The 16,638-nt window shown below is 40.6% G+C and overlaps 1 protein-coding gene across 5 annotated transcripts in view; it reads left to right on the plus strand.

The window, feature by feature from the left end:
- PFKP (phosphofructokinase, platelet) overlaps positions 1 to 16,638 on the plus strand; it is a 110,001-nt gene that overhangs the window by 50,942 nt on the left and 42,421 nt on the right. For all 5 annotated transcript variants that reach the window (XM_019508181.1, XM_019508184.1, XM_019508180.1 and 2 more), the window contains exons 6-12: positions 712 to 756; positions 868 to 976; positions 2,730 to 2,825; positions 4,753 to 4,845; positions 11,778 to 11,903; positions 12,544 to 12,608; positions 14,599 to 14,668. In XM_019508181.1, the coding sequence (XP_019363726.1) occupies positions 712 to 756; positions 868 to 976; positions 2,730 to 2,825; positions 4,753 to 4,845; positions 11,778 to 11,903; positions 12,544 to 12,608; positions 14,599 to 14,668 (604 nt within the window). The remainder of the gene's footprint in view (positions 1 to 711; positions 757 to 867; positions 977 to 2,729; positions 2,826 to 4,752; positions 4,846 to 11,777; positions 11,904 to 12,543; positions 12,609 to 14,598; positions 14,669 to 16,638) is intronic.

Here is a 16,638-nt window from a genome sequence, read left to right on the forward strand (position 1 = left end):
AAAAAAAAAAAAAAAAAAAAAAAAGAAAAAAAAGAAAGCAGCCCTACAATAAGTTGTTTAAATATGCAGGAGAGAGAAAAAAAATTGGTTTTATTTGTTGCCTTTATTCCTGTCACAAATTGTAGTCACCAGGCCACCATATTTCGTATTGACCAAAGCTTGTGTCTGGGTGATGTCTTATGACTGCTTACAGAGGGGTTTTTTTTTTAAATAGCGCTTTAATGGAAACAGCAATACGTTAGTTTGACCTGGCTCCACAGTGTCTTTATCGATTGGGTGCTTCATGGGACTTTTTGGTGCTTTTATCTAAAGCTGATTCAACCAGCTATTAAATAGAAGCACCAAAAAATGGCCCCTTAAAGTACCCAATCTATACAGACATTGGGTGAGCCAGGTCCAGCTAATGCAATGCCTCCTCTGGGCATGTGCTGGGTTGGCCACAGAAGTGCACTGAGTTTAAAGTAAAGCGCCGTGGTGTTTTTTTTTTTTTTAAACATATGTAAGCAGCCACAGAACATAAAGGGTTTTAGGAAAGTTGCATTGATTGTTCTGAGTTGTTTTTTTCTTCTCTCTCTCTGTCCCATTAGACTAGAGATAATACTTTACTTCTGGTATACTGTGTGTTATTTTTAGTGTTTAACATTTCATTGATTTCAGTGGGATTTGGATTGGTGCTTTGAATTGCATTGATGTTTCTTTGTCATTTTATAGCCATCAGAGGACCTTTGTTCTGGAGGTTATGGGAAGACACTGTGGGTATGTACTGTTTTCACCAGTTAGTATCTAGAAAAATGTTATTTTAAAAAAATGTGAAACGGATTTGTAATTCCCTGCTTATTTGGGTATTTTTTTGTGTGTACTTACTAGGTATCTAGCTCTTGTGAGTGCCTTAGCTTGTGGTGCAGATTGGGTGTTCATTCCTGAATACCCCCCAGAAGAAGGATGGGAGGATAAGATGTGTTTTAAGCTGTCTGAGGTAATTTGTTACTTCATCTTGGACATTCAGCATGCTGAATAAACCCTTGTACCTGAGAAGTAGTACCTGCCAGTGAAACAGCATAGATCAAGTCCCATTCAGTGACATTTTTTGCTACTGGTTTTGTTGGTGGCACTCTGGCCTAACTGAATCACTGCGTGATTCCCTCTAGGGCTGCCACAGCCCCTTTGCACATTGCCACAACGGACCTGGTTTTGTTTTTTCTGTCTGACCACATATGGGCATTGCATTTCTATGGGGCAGCTTTCCCAGTAGAAACCACAGATGTACAGGCATTTGCATACTTTCTTTCAGAATAAAAAAATGGCAGTTCTGGAATTAAAATAACCCATCTCTGATCCAGTAGAAATTGCTCCTGAGACAGTCTGTCCCAGAAAAATGCCTGTATACTTCCCTGCCTTTGACTCCTCCCAGATACCAGGGGCATTTTTACACATGCAAGCACCATGGCGCCAGGCGCTTTGAAAAGCACCTGGCATTGCAATACTTGCAGTTGCATAAGCTGCAAAATGTACGTCAGGTTTGAGGAAATGGCAGTGGCGTGTTTTTGAACTAAAACACTTTAATTCAAAAGCTCACCACTGCCATTTTCTGCATGCTGACATGCATTTTGCTGCTTATACAGCTGCATGCAGCGCAGATCAGCATGTCTGTGAAGAAAAAAGTATGTGTATAAATGCTCCAGGAGCACTTGATTTGTGAGAAAATGCTTACTGTACCTTCTTGAGACTGGGGTCACCCTGGTTGGTGGGGGGAGATGAGGGGAGGAGGTGCTGCTTGCTTCATCCTAGTCTTGGGAGGAATCGAGTGGCAGGGACCAACACCTGTACCTTCCCTAGGCCGGGTTCACCCTGTTCTGAAGAAGAATGGAGGGGTAGCTGCTCCTGCCCGTCCTATAGACTGATCCCCTTCCTCCTCCACATCAAGGGATGCAGAGCCACCTGCTGCTTCTCACACTGGGGACTCTAGTGTGAGACATGGGCAGGGGTTTTGCTGTGCTGGTCGGTCTGCTCAGCTCATAGGCACTGGGAATGGGAGGACTGGAGCAGCTGCTTTTCCCCATGCTTTCCCCAGACAGGATTACCTGGTCTGAGGAGAAGGTGAGAGGGGTAGTTGCATGTTGGATGCCTGTACTGCTTCATCTCCCAGAAACATTTCTAGCTGTGGAAAATTGCTACTGTTAGAAACTGAGGGCATTTATACCCGTTTATGCTGCACCACTGGGCGCTTTTAAAAGTGCCTGGCACTGCAGCGCATGCATTCGTATAAATGGCGAAATGCACGTCAATGCCGAGAAAATGGCAGTGTGCTTCTGAACTAAAATGCACCGAAGAACCGCACCACCACCATTGTCTCAATGTTGATGTGTATTTTGCCATTTATACAAATCCATGCCACGCACTGCCAGGCACATCAGCTTGCAAGCAGAGCAATTCGATTAATTGAGTCTGCTCTGACATGCTGGATTTCCAGTGCATCAGAACAGACAAATGTGTACGTGTATAAATGCCCTGAATGCCTATTTGTGGCTTTTGCCCATCACAGAACACTTCACTTTGCCCCTGGAAAACCCTGCGTATGCATAAGATGTATGAGAATATGAAAATAAGAGAAGAAGAATCCCTAATTATAATTATCTTTGGAATTTAACATATAGAAATTTGTTTTCAAAATTGTACTATACTGGTGTTTTTGGCCTTTTTGCAATGTGCAATTGCTTTTATTCCCATAGAACCGTGCAAGAAAGAAAAGGCTGAATATTATCATTGTAGCAGAAGGTGCCATTGATTCTCACAACAAAGCCATAACATCGGAGCAAGTTAAAGATGTAAGTATCATTCTCCCTGTAGTGCTCCTTCTACTTGCACTACATCTAATTTGGTGCTGTTTGCTTTCTACTTATTGATAAAAATAGAAATTCCATGGAAATTTCTATAAAACAGACTCTTCCAGCACTTGTAAGCTATATTTTATACCTTTGACTTATAGCCTGAACTCAAATTTCATCAAAGTAAATGGGTCTTTTTCTGATGGCTTATTTGAGTTTTTGAGTGGAATGTGTATGTGCATATATATTTGTGTATGTTTGTGCATGTGTGCACATGTACTTAAAGTAGAGGGTAGTTAATGAAGTGGGTGTTTTCAGCTATTTGATTGCTAGAAAGTCTGTTAAAATTTGGTTTAGAGCAGTAATCATTATCAGATGATGTTCTTGGAAGAAGTTGTTTAATTGTCTGTTAAGTTGCTATCTCAATAATAATGCTCACATCATTAGAGGCCAAGGATTTAACAGGCATTTAGACTGAAATTAGCATGTCATTCTTGGAAATTATCCTTTTATTCAGATTTTGGAACACATTGACTGTAAGGATGGTATGAAGAAACTTTAAATGACATTGTCTGTGCTTTATCCAGTGTATGGTTACAAGACTTTGTTTTTTACCGCTGTTAGTTTGATGCTTTTGAGGAACACAAAAATGATGCAACGGTCCTTGATACATCAGTACAGAATTATGTTTTTTCAAATGAAATACAAATTGGCTTTGACTAGAGTTTTTAAGCAAAAGTATAGAAATTAGTTGTTACTTAAATTTTGGTTGAAGTAAGCACTGCTTCCTTGTTGCACAGACCACAGCCTGTTAAAATATCAAGGAAGCTGTATCAATTGGGACTGAAACTTGTAGAGTGAGAGTGTAGATAAATCTCCTAACTGCCTTGCAAGAGTTGAATGACTGGGAAAGTGTGCCATACTTTATTCTCTTTTCTTCCTTTCTGATCTACTACTGTAACACAATTAATGTTGGTAAGTGTTCCCATTTTAATAAAATTTGACTTGCACTTTAGCTGCAGGCAAAAAAACCCAAACAGCTGCATGTAGCTGTTTGGACCTGTTAACATATGTCTGTTATTTAATATCAAATTATTTCACTTTCAGGGATGTTTTTAACATTTTAATTATAATACTTCCTAGCAGCTCTTGCTGTTATTCAGAGGAATACGAAGTCAGCACTTTTAGTTTTGTAGAGCTCAAAGTTTCCAGAACAAAGTATTATACCTCCTTTTGATTGTTCATTTTAACCAAAAGCAGTAAGATCTGTAGAAGGCTGAAAGCCATCCTGAATTTTAGCCACCTCAAAATGCATAAAATTGTACATGTATAAACCTATTTCAGTGTAGTCTTTTTCCAGATCTTTGTGATGTTTATACTTTATAAGGTTGAGGACAGTATGCATAAATACAGATAAAATAGCTATATCTCTCTGCAGATAAAGCATTGCTTTCAGAACCCTTTTTGTTGTTGTTATTAAACCAAATGTTCCATTAAAGGAAGTGCCTGGAGATTTGGTTATCTTAATGTCGATGAAAGAGCTATATTTACTCAAATCCAAAATGAGTTCCCTACCCTTCTTTCAACATGGGGAACAAGGGGCACAAAAGACTTGCCTCCTGACCCCTTAAACCCCTGCTGCTTTCTCCCCCTCAGTGCTGGGAGGGCAAGTTTTAAGACAGGCCTCCAAATATTAGATTCTATACATGAAAAAGTATACCACATTATTTTATTTATACATAATAAAATATAAAAAATCTAATTATTGGGGGGGGGAGTAGTTGTGTAAATGTATGGATAAATAGTCTAATATCATGATCATAATGCCAAAAGTTTCCAAAAAGGTTTTTGCTAATGTATGCATACTATATAACTACTGTGTTAATCCTGTTTTATATTTCTCACTTGCTTTTGAAATTGTTTGCAGCTTGTAGTTCGGCGCCTGGGATTTGACACTCGTGTGACTATACTGGGTCATGTTCAGAGAGGTGGTACACCATCAGCTTTTGACAGAATTTTGGTGAGTGGACCTCTAATACCTCTCTCTGTCCAGGAATGCTGGAAAAACGTAGATCTCAACAAAAATAGGATCATAGGAAAGTAAGGCTGGAAGGGACCTCACAAGTTCATCTGGTCCAGCCACTTGCTCAAGGCAGGATATTATTGTCAAGGCAGGATCATCCTTGACTAAACCATCCAAGCCAAAGATATATCTAACCTGTGCTTTAAAAAGTCTCAAGGATGAAGATTGGACCATTTTCTAGGTAGCTTATCCCAGTGGTTGACCACTCTCATAGTCAGAAAGTTCCTCCTAATCCCCAACCTCAATTTCTTCTGCTGCAGCTTGAGGCCATTGCTCCTAGTCCTCTCCCATGCAACCACAGAGAAAAGCCCATCTTTGTCTTCTCTGTAATTGCCTTTCAGATATTTGAAGATTGTTACCAAATCCTCTCGTGGCCTTCTCTTCTCCTGACTAAATAACACTAGTTGTTTTTTTTTTTGTTTTTTTTCAACCTTTCCTCATAAATTGTGCCTTTTAGACCCTTAATCATTTTTATTGCTCTATGCTGGACTTTTTCCAAAATGTCAACATTATTCTTTAAGTGTGGGGCCCAAAACTGGATGCAGTACTCCAGGTGAAATCTTGTCAGTGCTAAATAGAGTTGAAGAATCACTTTCCTTAATTTGCAAGTGGCATTTATATAAATGCAACAAAATCCAACAGCATATTTTTGTGGCAAGAGTACACTCTTGACTAGTATTCAGTTTATGGCCTATTGTAACCCCCAGGTCCCTCTCTGCAATATTGCAGCCTACCGTTTCTGAGTCTGTATTTATGCATGCAATTATTCTATCCCAAGTACAGGACTTTGCACTTGTCCTTGTTGAATCTCATTTCATTGATTGGAAAAAAATGGTCCACAATCTATTCAGGTTGTTTTGGATTTTAGCTCTACTATTTGGAGTATCTGCAACTCTATGCAACTTACTGTCATCTGCAGATTTGTGAAGTGTGCACTCAATCCCATTGTCCAAACCATAAATGAAGATATTAAACAATACCCTGGGGCGCCCCTCTTGCTACCTCCTCGCAACTAGACATTGAGCCATTCATGAGTGAATGAAGTACAGTGATCCAACTAGTTGTGTGTCCATCTTACAGTATCTTTATCTATTCTGTATTTCCTAGCTTGTTAATGAGAATGTTTGTGGGAGACGGTGTCAAAAGCCTTGCTAAAGTCAAGGTATATCACATCTGTTCTTCCCTATCCACAGGGCAGAATCACCAAGGGCAAGTCATGCTTGACCAACCTGATTTTCTTCTATGATAAGATGAACAGGCATGGCTTGCCCTTGCTGAATCCATGCTGGCTGTTTCTGATCACTTTGTTCTCCTCTAGGTGCTTCATAATAGATTATTTGAGGACCTGCTTCATGATCTTTCCAGTTATTGAGATCAGACTGACTGATCTGCATCAACCTTGTTCCTCCTCCTTCTCTTTCTTAAAAGATGGGCACGATATTGGTCTTTTTCCAGTCACACAGGACCTTTCAAAGGTCAACCTCCAGGAATTCTCAAAGAGGACAGCCAGTGGCTCCAAAATTACCTCCACCAATTCCTCCAATGGTGCTGCTGATTTGAAAGTATCCTTGGCCATTTTTTTTCATTATCCTAGGAGGCTTCCCATCTGGCCCTCCTGACTCCAGCTTTTCTAATTCCTAACCTGTTTTTCTACTACTCTAGGCTGTTTCTCTCTTTCTCTGTCTTTTCTGCCAACATCACTTATCTGAGAGCTACCCCTGTTTGTGAACACTGAAGTTAAAAAGGCTCTAAATACTTCAGCCTGCTCTGAATCATCTGTAACTAGATTGCCTTCCATATTCTGTAAGGGAGTTATAGTTTCTCTGGTGTTCCTCTTACTTATGACTTTTATTACCTTTTATGTCCCTTGCCAGCTGCATCTCAAATTGTGCCTTTGCCTTCCTAATTTTCTCCCTACATGCTGGAACAGTGCTCTTCTACTCTTCCTTATTAAGATGATCACGTTTCCCTGTTTTATAGGATTGTTTTTTGAGTTTCAGCTCCTTGAAGAGATTGCTGCCCAGCCGAGCTGGTCTCTTATTGCACTTCCCATTCTTCTGTCTAGCTTGCTCCTCTGCTCTTAAAGAGCCTCCTTAAAGTACAGCCAGTTCTTCTGGGGCATGTATACACATACCTTTTCATCTCGCAACACACCAGAGATCCAGCAGGTCAGAGCAGACTTAATAGTCTGCTTTGCAGATGAGCTGTTGTGCACTGCGCTGCGTTGCATGTAGTTATATAAGTGGCCAAATACGCGTCAGCATGCAGAAAATGGCAGTGGTGTACTTTTGAACTAAAACACCTTCAGTGTGTTTTAGTTCAACAGTGTGCTGCTGCCATTTTCTCAACGCTGACATGCATTTCACCACTTATACAACTTCATGTACCCAGTGCCAGGTGCTTTTAAAAGTGCCCAGCACTGCAGCGCAAGCATCTGTACAAAAGCCCCTCGACTTCTTTATCCTCAGACTTGCCTCCAAGAGATCTTTTCCAACAGTTCTCTGAGTTCTATTGCTCTCCTTCCTTCCTCCCCTTAGGATCTTGAATTCTATGATCACTGTACTCCACTGTCACCCAAGTTACTTTCCACCTTCATTTTCTCAACTAAGTCTTCCCTGTTTGTGAGCAGTAAGGCAAAAAGATCTTCCCTCCTAGTTGGTCTGGGAATAAATTTTTGATCCATATCAAAAACTTATTCCCAATACACTCCAGGAATTTGCTGGACTGGTTGCGTACTGCTGTGTGTCCCTCCCAGCAGATATTCTAATAATTAAAGCTCTCCATGCCTTGCAATATGGAAGTGCTTGTACTAGGACCTCCAGTTCTTCCTGTTTGTTCCCCATACTTCTCACATTATTATATAAACATTTCAGGGCTCTGACGGACTGTCCTGTTCTCTTACTGGGAGCATTTCTAAAGCTCCCATTATAGGTGCCTCTTGCTAAGTTTTTACCCGGGTCCCCAGCTCTTTACTTACCTATGCCCTTTTGTCTTTATCCCCCGGTGACTGTAGTAATAACAGTAATGTTGTTTGACTTAGTTGCCCAAATCTAACCTCTATGTACCCAGGGACTAAGAAACAAACCTGATGCTTATGTGCCCTGTGAATTCTCTGAGGATTTAATTCTGATCCCTCTTGCCTTGACCACATGTCTGTCACCACTGGGTTGGTTTTGACCTTCCAGCTGAATCCAGATTGCCCTGGATCAAACTCCTTCACTACAACTCCCAGTCCATTCCAGTTCTACTCTCTTTCAGCACACTGCAGCAGTCCTAATGTAATTAACTACATCAATTAATTTAGGTAATCTCTCCCAATTTCCTTCTTCTCCCTACTTCCCTTTGGTTTTGGAAGGAAACTCCTTTCAAGGTGCCTGTACAAAAGCCAGGAGGTGGCTATCAAAACCACTCTAATTAAAGCACCCCTCTCCTCTACACATGTAGAACATGTAAACAAATGCCCTCGGTGTTGTCAATTTAAAATAAGCCACAACAGGAAAAGTATTCTAGCATTGCTTCATGCCAAGGTGCTGGAAGAGCAGGCAATGTTTGCACTGATCAAATGGTTATCCTGGGATAACTGCAAATGCACAATACCTGTGGGGTAACTTACACTAGTGTTGTTTTTCTCAGGATAATTCTAAACTGGGTTCTAGTAAATAATGCGTTGCAGGGATCTCCTTTTTGTACACAAGTCAAATTTGTCATCCTGTGCCCAAGCCCTTAGTTTGCCTTTGTTATTTACCTTGCAATACCTAAAATAATAACAACTGTGAAGTGTGGATCTGAAGACAACATAAATGCGTAGTCTGAGCAAGTGGGTTCCCTTTACCTGCCCTGTTGTGTTAGAAGTACCTTGGGCCCTGGTTTGTTTTCCACGCTCACCTGCCATGCCTTGGTGTTGTAAGAATGTTTAGGTGGATAGATGTTTCTCTGTGCAGAGGTCCATCTGACAGAACCACAATCTTTTGCTGGGCTCCACCTCCCCTACACCCAGCCCCTTTTTTCTCAGGTGGTCATTCACTATTTTCTGCTGGCCTGGAGTGTGAGATATCTGTGGGGTCTCTGCCCAAACTCCACTGTGTTATTTACTCTCTTATTCTTTGGCCTTGGTTTCTCCTGGTTGGTCCTGTTCTTGGCTGTACTTGTTGGATTACTCTACCTTTGTCCTCTTTCTGTCTCTCTCTCTCTCTCTCCTTGGTTGTCATCCCCACTTCTTCCTACTGAGGACTCCGTATTTCTGTGATTATCCAGGCTTGTCCTGTTCTATGCTTCCCTGTCCCTTCCAGTCTTATTTCAGCCCCTATAAAGCTTCTTTAAAGCCCCAAGTGTAGGAGATTGATCTATATATAATGAGGACCTAACTAAAGAAAGGAGGTTCCTTCCTCCCAACTGTTCGTCTTCTCCCCCAGGGACCCTAAATCCAAAAGGGAAGGAAGTATCTTTCTCCTGGCCTATATTGTCCCTTGATTCCGTAATTCAAAGAAAGCTGGAAAAAAAAAGGTTTGATTTTTCATAGATTGCTAGGGGCTGGAAGGGACCTTGCAGATCATCGGGTCCAGCCCAAAATTGCAGTTGTTGCCTACATGAGTCAAAGTTCTGTTAGGCTACCCCTGTCCTGATTTATACTGTTTCTCTTTTTTCCCCTCCAGCATGCTAGGCAAATTTTTTTCTTTGCCTTGGCTGCCTGAGTTTATCCCAGACCCCAATACCTGCAATGGGACTGTCCTTTCCTCTTACTGCTTCATGGCCATCAGCCAGGACCTGGTCTTCTCTCTCCTGACCCCGGCTCCTGGGCTCTCAGGGAAGACCCCTGTTACCCCAGCATCCACTGCTACTTAACTCTCTGGACACTCTGGGGTGCTCCTGACTCAGGGCTTGTGGGGGTCCCAATATTCCACAAGGTTTTCATTGGAGAGGGTCCTTAGCTTTGCTGATCCCTTTCCTTGGTCCAGCTGCCTGGTCCCTGCTCCAGGAGACGCCAAATGTTGTGCCTTCTTCAGTATCTCCCTTTAAACTGCCTGGTCTTCTCTCCAGGCCAATCAGAGCTGGCTCCCTGAGGCACATGTTCTTCAGCCCCGGGTGCCTACCTGATTCCCCGGACTTCCCCGGACCTTGCTCTCTGACACGCCAGGGCTGCGCCATTTGTCCGGACTCATTCTGTTGGCTACAGAGGACCAGCTTACAGGATCATAACGAATTTTAATTTATTGTACAGGATGTGAAGTTATCAATAAAATCATAAATGCAAACTTTGAGTTATAAGGGGTACTGGCCACCTTAACACACAGCAGCACACACACACTCACACACACACAATTAATGCAATAGTAGTGTAGCACCAGTGTTGGTATATACCTATCCGGGGTGCTGGAGTCTGCTGCCAATGGTCAGCTTCTTCCAGGGCAATGTCTTCTTCAGAAGGGTCGTCTTCTTGTCCTTGTCTCAGTAGGTCGGTATGCTGGATGAGAGGGATGCCATTGACAGTCACGCTTCACTGCCTTTTATCCCTTTTTGGCAGACTTATGATCCCCCAGCATCATATTGGTTGCCCAATCTGGAGGTCATTGTCCCACATGGGTCTTGAGTAGTGCATGAAAGCTGTTAGTTACAGTTACTGAGGACTTCACCCAAATCACGTAGTTTTGGCTTAACTTAATTGATTCAATGGCTGTGTCCTTGCAGTTTTCAGATGGCTTAATTAGCTTAAAATGGCTTGTAGAGTTTTGTGATGGTAAATTCCTGTGGTTAGGCTATTGTCAGTTAATGGCCAGAGGCTCTTGCTTTGTCATTCATTTATCTATTGACTCATACCTGCATTCACTCAAGGGACCAGCCCAATATAGGAGATTTTATCACATAACAATTACAATTTGAATGCAGTTTTTTGACAGTGGTCCAGGGTATAACTTCATTCTACAGGGAGTACATTCCTTAAGGGTTTAAAAGCATAAAATATAAAATATAAAATGCCAAGGCAAGGATGAGACAGGTGAAATATAAAATTGTACTGTGAGAAATATATAAAAATGCCATGTGAATTAGTGAGGATCAGAGGCCACTGGGGACAATATGTGAGTTAGGTTAGACGCAGTAGACTGATTTAGCATAAACTTTAGACAGATATGGGAAGTTTGCTTTGGGAAATAGGTCTTAATCAAAGGGGGAATGTGTTCACCAAGATATATTTACAGTCATGCTTTCAGTGCACCTTGGCTTTTCTTGTTTCTTACAGGCTTTGCTTTGAAGTGGATATTTTAGTTCTTTTGTTTTCTTTAGTGACACTTAACTCAATTGATATGTAGATGTAGTTTGTAGGTTTGTCCTACAGAAAGCCATTTCAGCTTTCTGGCTTGCTCCAAGCCTTACCACACCCATGCAGTGAGTGTGCTGTGTCTCTGCCAGTACTCAGAAGGAAAAAGAAATGCACGAAATGGGGGGTGCAGGCAAGAAGGGGCTTCTTGTTATAATCCTAGTAAGTCCCCACCAGCTTGGCTGGCTGTTGGGGGGTCCAGCAGATGCCGAGGCACATAGGTACCCATATACAGATGTTGCTCTAAATGGGGACCATATGGGTACATAGGTAGATAGCTTAAAAAAAAAAGCCCTTGTCTGAAATACATCTAATCCTCTTCATAAAAATTCTTATCAAACCTGACTATGGAGGGGAAACAGGATGAGAGCAGCTTCACTGTTTAGTAAAAGAGCTCTCATCAAATTAAGGACTTCTTGTTTTAGCTGGATGTAAAGAGAAGTCTTACAGGGGTGTAGGTTGTCTTAGGTATTTGCCAGTTTTTGCGAGTGTAGCTAATTTACTCTTATGAGTGCATCTCTGAATATTTAATCCTATTTCTTTATTTTATCTTCAGGCAAGCCGTATGGGTGTGGAAGCCGTCCTTGCCCTACTTGAGGCTACACCAGATACTCCTGCTTGTGTTGTGTCCCTGTCTGGAAACCAGGCTGTACGTCTGCCTTTAATGGAGTGCGTGCAGATGGTGAGTTCCTGGAGAAGTGCCACATTATAGTTCTTCATTAAGTACAACAGAATACTATGTGTAACAATCAGTGGTCTGTTACCAGTTTTAACACATCATCAGAGATGAGTGGATCACTTAATGTGTTCAGAATAATGAACTCTAGGAATGTTGTCTTTGAGTATAATTACTCTGGAGTTGTTTTAGGGGTAACCACTGACAAATACAATGCTTTGTTTCCTACTCCCACTCCCCGACTTAGAAACTAGAGCTGTTTTTAAGTGAAATTTGAATTTTCCATATTGCACCTCAACTCTTTGAGGACAAATTCTTCATCCATCCGTTTAAATCTGTTTTTTCCTCCAAAAATACTCAATGGCAATTCCAATTTAAACTTAAAAAATAAAATATACAATAAATCAGTTGTTATTCCATGCCCCTTGGTGATGCTCTTGTCATTGTCTCTGAAACATGATTGTCCTCTGAAGAAATGGCAATTAACATTTGCCAGAATGCTGATGTCTGGCATGTGAGGAGAAAATGAATCAAGCATTAGCTTGCCCTGTCAGTATTTCAAGTTGAGGTGTTGCATCAGAACAGATTTGTTTACAAACTAACTTTGTTTTTAAACTGACCTTTTTAATTTTTTCATTTTATATAGACTCAAGAAGTACAGAAGGCAATGGATGAAACAAGGTTTAAAGAGGCTGTGCAGCTTCGAGGAAGGTATGGCAAAGTAATTCACACCAGCGCACTTACTGTAGTGAAAACTGAACTGCTTTTCTTTCCTGTTAACACTAAGATGGTCATCTAGAAAAGTTCATATCAACAGTTTCATATTCAAGGGTATGGAAAGCAAGCCAGTTATTAGCTACAGTTTTATTTAAGACATTTAATCCCAGCATAACTTGATATTCTAGAGAGAAAGGAGACATCTCTGATAACAAATTAAAATATCTACAATATATATTTACTTATATGTGATTTTTGGAACTGACTACCTAGTTTTTTAGCGGGGATCCATTGCATATACTTCTCTTAGAGTAATATTAAATCTCTGAGAAGATAGAACAAGTACAAAAATGAACGCAATCTGGGAAAGTTAATATGAGAATTAGCATGATAATTGTTTCAAAGTGTTTAATGACAAAACACCTTTTGGCTATCAGTAACACTTACTAGCGTTCTGTAATGTAGTGAGTTTTATCATTTTCATTATTTTAAACATTTTCAAATTAAATATGACTATAATATTAAATAGTAATAGAGGTACATTTAAATAAAGTAGATATTTAAATTAATATTTTCAGTTTCCTTTCATATTTCCAGTTTTTAAAAATGTTGTATTTGTAATTATTTCATCTCTGTTCTGTTCTTAAATGTCTGAATTTGGAAAGTCACTATTTGGATAGAGTGAGTGACTGCTGGTTAATTGGTGTAGTTCCTTATGTGAGCCAGTATCTCCAGACAAACTTTCCGGAGAGTATGATATGATCACTCTTTAAAAATGTCTTTCACTAGTCTCTGAAATTAGATACTTTGACTGGGTATATCCTCAATGATTCTTTTATATATTCTTATACGGTTCAGTCCCAGGGCAGAGGCTGCCAGTCAGTGAGTTTGACATTTCAGTGTGGTCCCAGGGCTAAGGCCACCAGTCGGCCCCATTCCTGGGACTGTACTGGAGCATTACTGGGGACCCAGGGAATCACAGATGGGAGAACCCAGGCGTGCATCCCTAGGGCCTCTAGGGGCCTCATCCTGCATGCGCCAGAAATTCCCCAGGTTTGGTCCCTTGACTGAGGTGGCTAGACTGCCTGCACTGTCTTGTCACAAAACAGTCTGCTACAATAAAGCAGAACAAAATGATACACATTTTCGGAAGTTGTGGCATGACAAGGCATTTCGACATCTGTATGCTTGGCCTTTGTGCTGTCATAAAAAAAAATACGGCAGCAAAAAGATGATATGTGTATTCTGATTAACTATATAGATATGGCAAATGGAAAGTAGCTGTCAAAGTCTTCTGTTAGAAGCCTTGAAATTGACCAAAGCTGGTCCTGTTTCAGGGCTGCTATTGAAACTGACTGTTAAAAGACTTGATTATTATGGAGCTGGTTAGTTTGGGGATTGTTAGTATCAGAGCTCTTAAAGTGTATTAATGATTCACATCACATCTGGATAAACTTTTTATAAGTGCAAGATTTTGTTAGGTCTGTGTACTTAAATATACACTGTAATAGTAAAATATATGGCAACTCTAAGTATATGAAATGTAATAATGTTTGACATTACATTTTTATGTTTGTATAAAGCCTGACTACGCTGATGATTTTCCAGTCAGGTACATTCAAGGCTAAAGGTGATTAGCAAAAGAAAAATGATCCTCCTTCCATTACTAAAAAGATCACTTCTTACTTTAAAAGAATTATGAACTGTATGTGCTTTATCAGAAACCTTGTCTGATTGTAGGAAATATGGCACTAGAAGTAATACAAGCCCTTTGCTTCTTTCTAAATAACATTCTGTAAAAGCCAAACAGTATAATGTGTTGGTGTTTAGTTGAAATATTATGTCCCAAATTAACCAATTTGTAATTGTATTAAAAATATGTGTATTCAGCATACTGAGATTGTCAGAATCCTTATTAGTTTCAAAAGAATTCAATACTGTCTTTCTAACGTTTTCTAATGCAAACATTATCTTTCCTTCTTAGGAGTTTTGAAAATAACCTTAAAACCTACAAATTATTGTCTCATAGAAAACAAGATGCAGAGCTTCCAAAGGTAAGTTACATACTTTGATTAATTAAATTAGCTATTGCGTTTATTTGTAGTATGTGTAGTAGACTTGCTCTGGAAAAACTTAACAAGTACATTTTAAAACAATGTTTTTACTCTTGAATTATCACATTTCTCTAGAAAGCTACCTTGTACAATATTTGGTATAATCAAATTAAACTTAAAAAATGACAGAGGCTTATAGGAGAGAACTTTAATTTTTATCTTAAAATTAGTAACAGTCTGGATAATGTTCTTCCTAGCAAATTCCTTCTGAAGGAACCTCTAACTTGGATATATTTCTTGTGTCTATTGCTTTAGAGAAGTGGTGTGTTGAATCTTTTGGCTCTGTGGGTGAGGTGTGGGGTCTGTCTGCAGGCCTGATCCCCTGTGGGGTCAGGGCTCAGGATTGATCCCCATGCCACCTGGATCAAGCCCCATGTTCTGGGATTCCACCCTGTGCCACCACAGCCCTGTGCGCCTGGATTTTTCCAACCCTGCACGTCCGATTTAGCACACAGGGCCAAACTATCCTCCCTCAGGGCTCCTCACAGGTGTGGAAACCTGGGGGCTGCGGAATGGCAATGCTTGCTGCTACCACTCCCCTGCTGCTAGATTTTCAGATCCATGGGGAGCTCTGCAGGTCAGATGACAGGGCTCTGGGGGCTTCCTGCCACATCGCATGGTTTCCCTATGCTCCTATCTCCACTGCACCAAGCAGTCTCCCCCAGATTGGGCCTGGATTTGGAGGCAGAGATGGAGCTGCAACTGCCCCAAAATGAACTCAAATCCAAGATGAGATTAAATGGGGAAAAAACTTCATTTTGGATTGAAGCAAAAACAGCAATAAGAAGCATTAGTTCTTACATACTAGAGCAGGGGTGCTCAAGACACAGGATCCTTAAGACATCCCTCCATTAATTATATTCTTCACATGGAACTATAGTCTATATATAGAAAATTATAACATTTATAATTTTTGATGTGTAGAATCTAATTATTGGAGAAGGTTGTATTAAATTCAAAGTCATCTTGGATTCAAGTAAAGATGGCATGTTTTCTATATTTCATGGCAGGGAAAGAAGCAGGAAGGAAATCAGACACAAATACACCTGAAAATCTTAGCAGGAGGGGAGAGGAGACTGGGTAGTAAATATCTCACTGTATTTTCCCAGTGGCAGTGAATTCTTCAGGAATTCATTGGGTAGAATCAGTGAGCAGTAGCTGTCTCTACCAAGTGGGATCTGGTCTGATCATCCATTGTGACTAATATTAGCTGCAAACTGAGTCCCCTTTTCCCCTGTTTGGATATTGGTCACAAACTAATCCTGAGTTCTGCATTTTTAGGAAATGTTTGTTTAAAATGTTCACCAAACATTTTGTGCAATCAGATTTGAGCCTGCATGCTGTTCATTAGCAGTATATTTTGAGTATTTTCCTTTTGTTAGTGTTTTACGGTACATGGTTTCTCAATTAAGTTAAATTCAATTGCTTGTTCTTCCTGACTGGATGACCTGCACTTTTCAAACTGGACAAACGGTGAAAAATCATAGAAAAATAGGACTGGAAGGAACCTCAGAAGGTCATCTGGTCCGAGTCCCTACTCAAGGCAGATTCATTCCTGTGTAAGCCATCTCGGATAGATGTTTATCTAACCTGCATTCAACAACTTCCAGTGACAGAGATGCCACAAACTTCTCTTTCAGCTAATCTGTTCCAGTGCTTAATCTTCCTCATAACTGTAAAGTTCATAGTTTCATAGATTAAGGGTCGGAAGGGACCTAGTAGATCTTCTAGCCCGACCCCCCGCCAGGGCGGGAGAACAACAAAACCCCAAAACAAGAAATGGGACTCAAATGAGTCCAGCCAGGTAGGCATCCAGCCTCTTCTTAAAGACCCCCAGGGTAGGGGCCAGCACCACTTCCCTTGGAAGTTGGTTCCAGCTCCTAGCCGCCCTAACTGTGAAGTAGTTTTTG

Source organism: Gavialis gangeticus, unplaced genomic scaffold (assembly GCF_001723915.1).
Source record: "Gavialis gangeticus isolate Ggan-Ray unplaced genomic scaffold, GavGan_comp1, whole genome shotgun sequence".
Lineage (NCBI taxonomy): Eukaryota > Metazoa > Chordata > Crocodylia > Gavialidae > Gavialis > Gavialis gangeticus.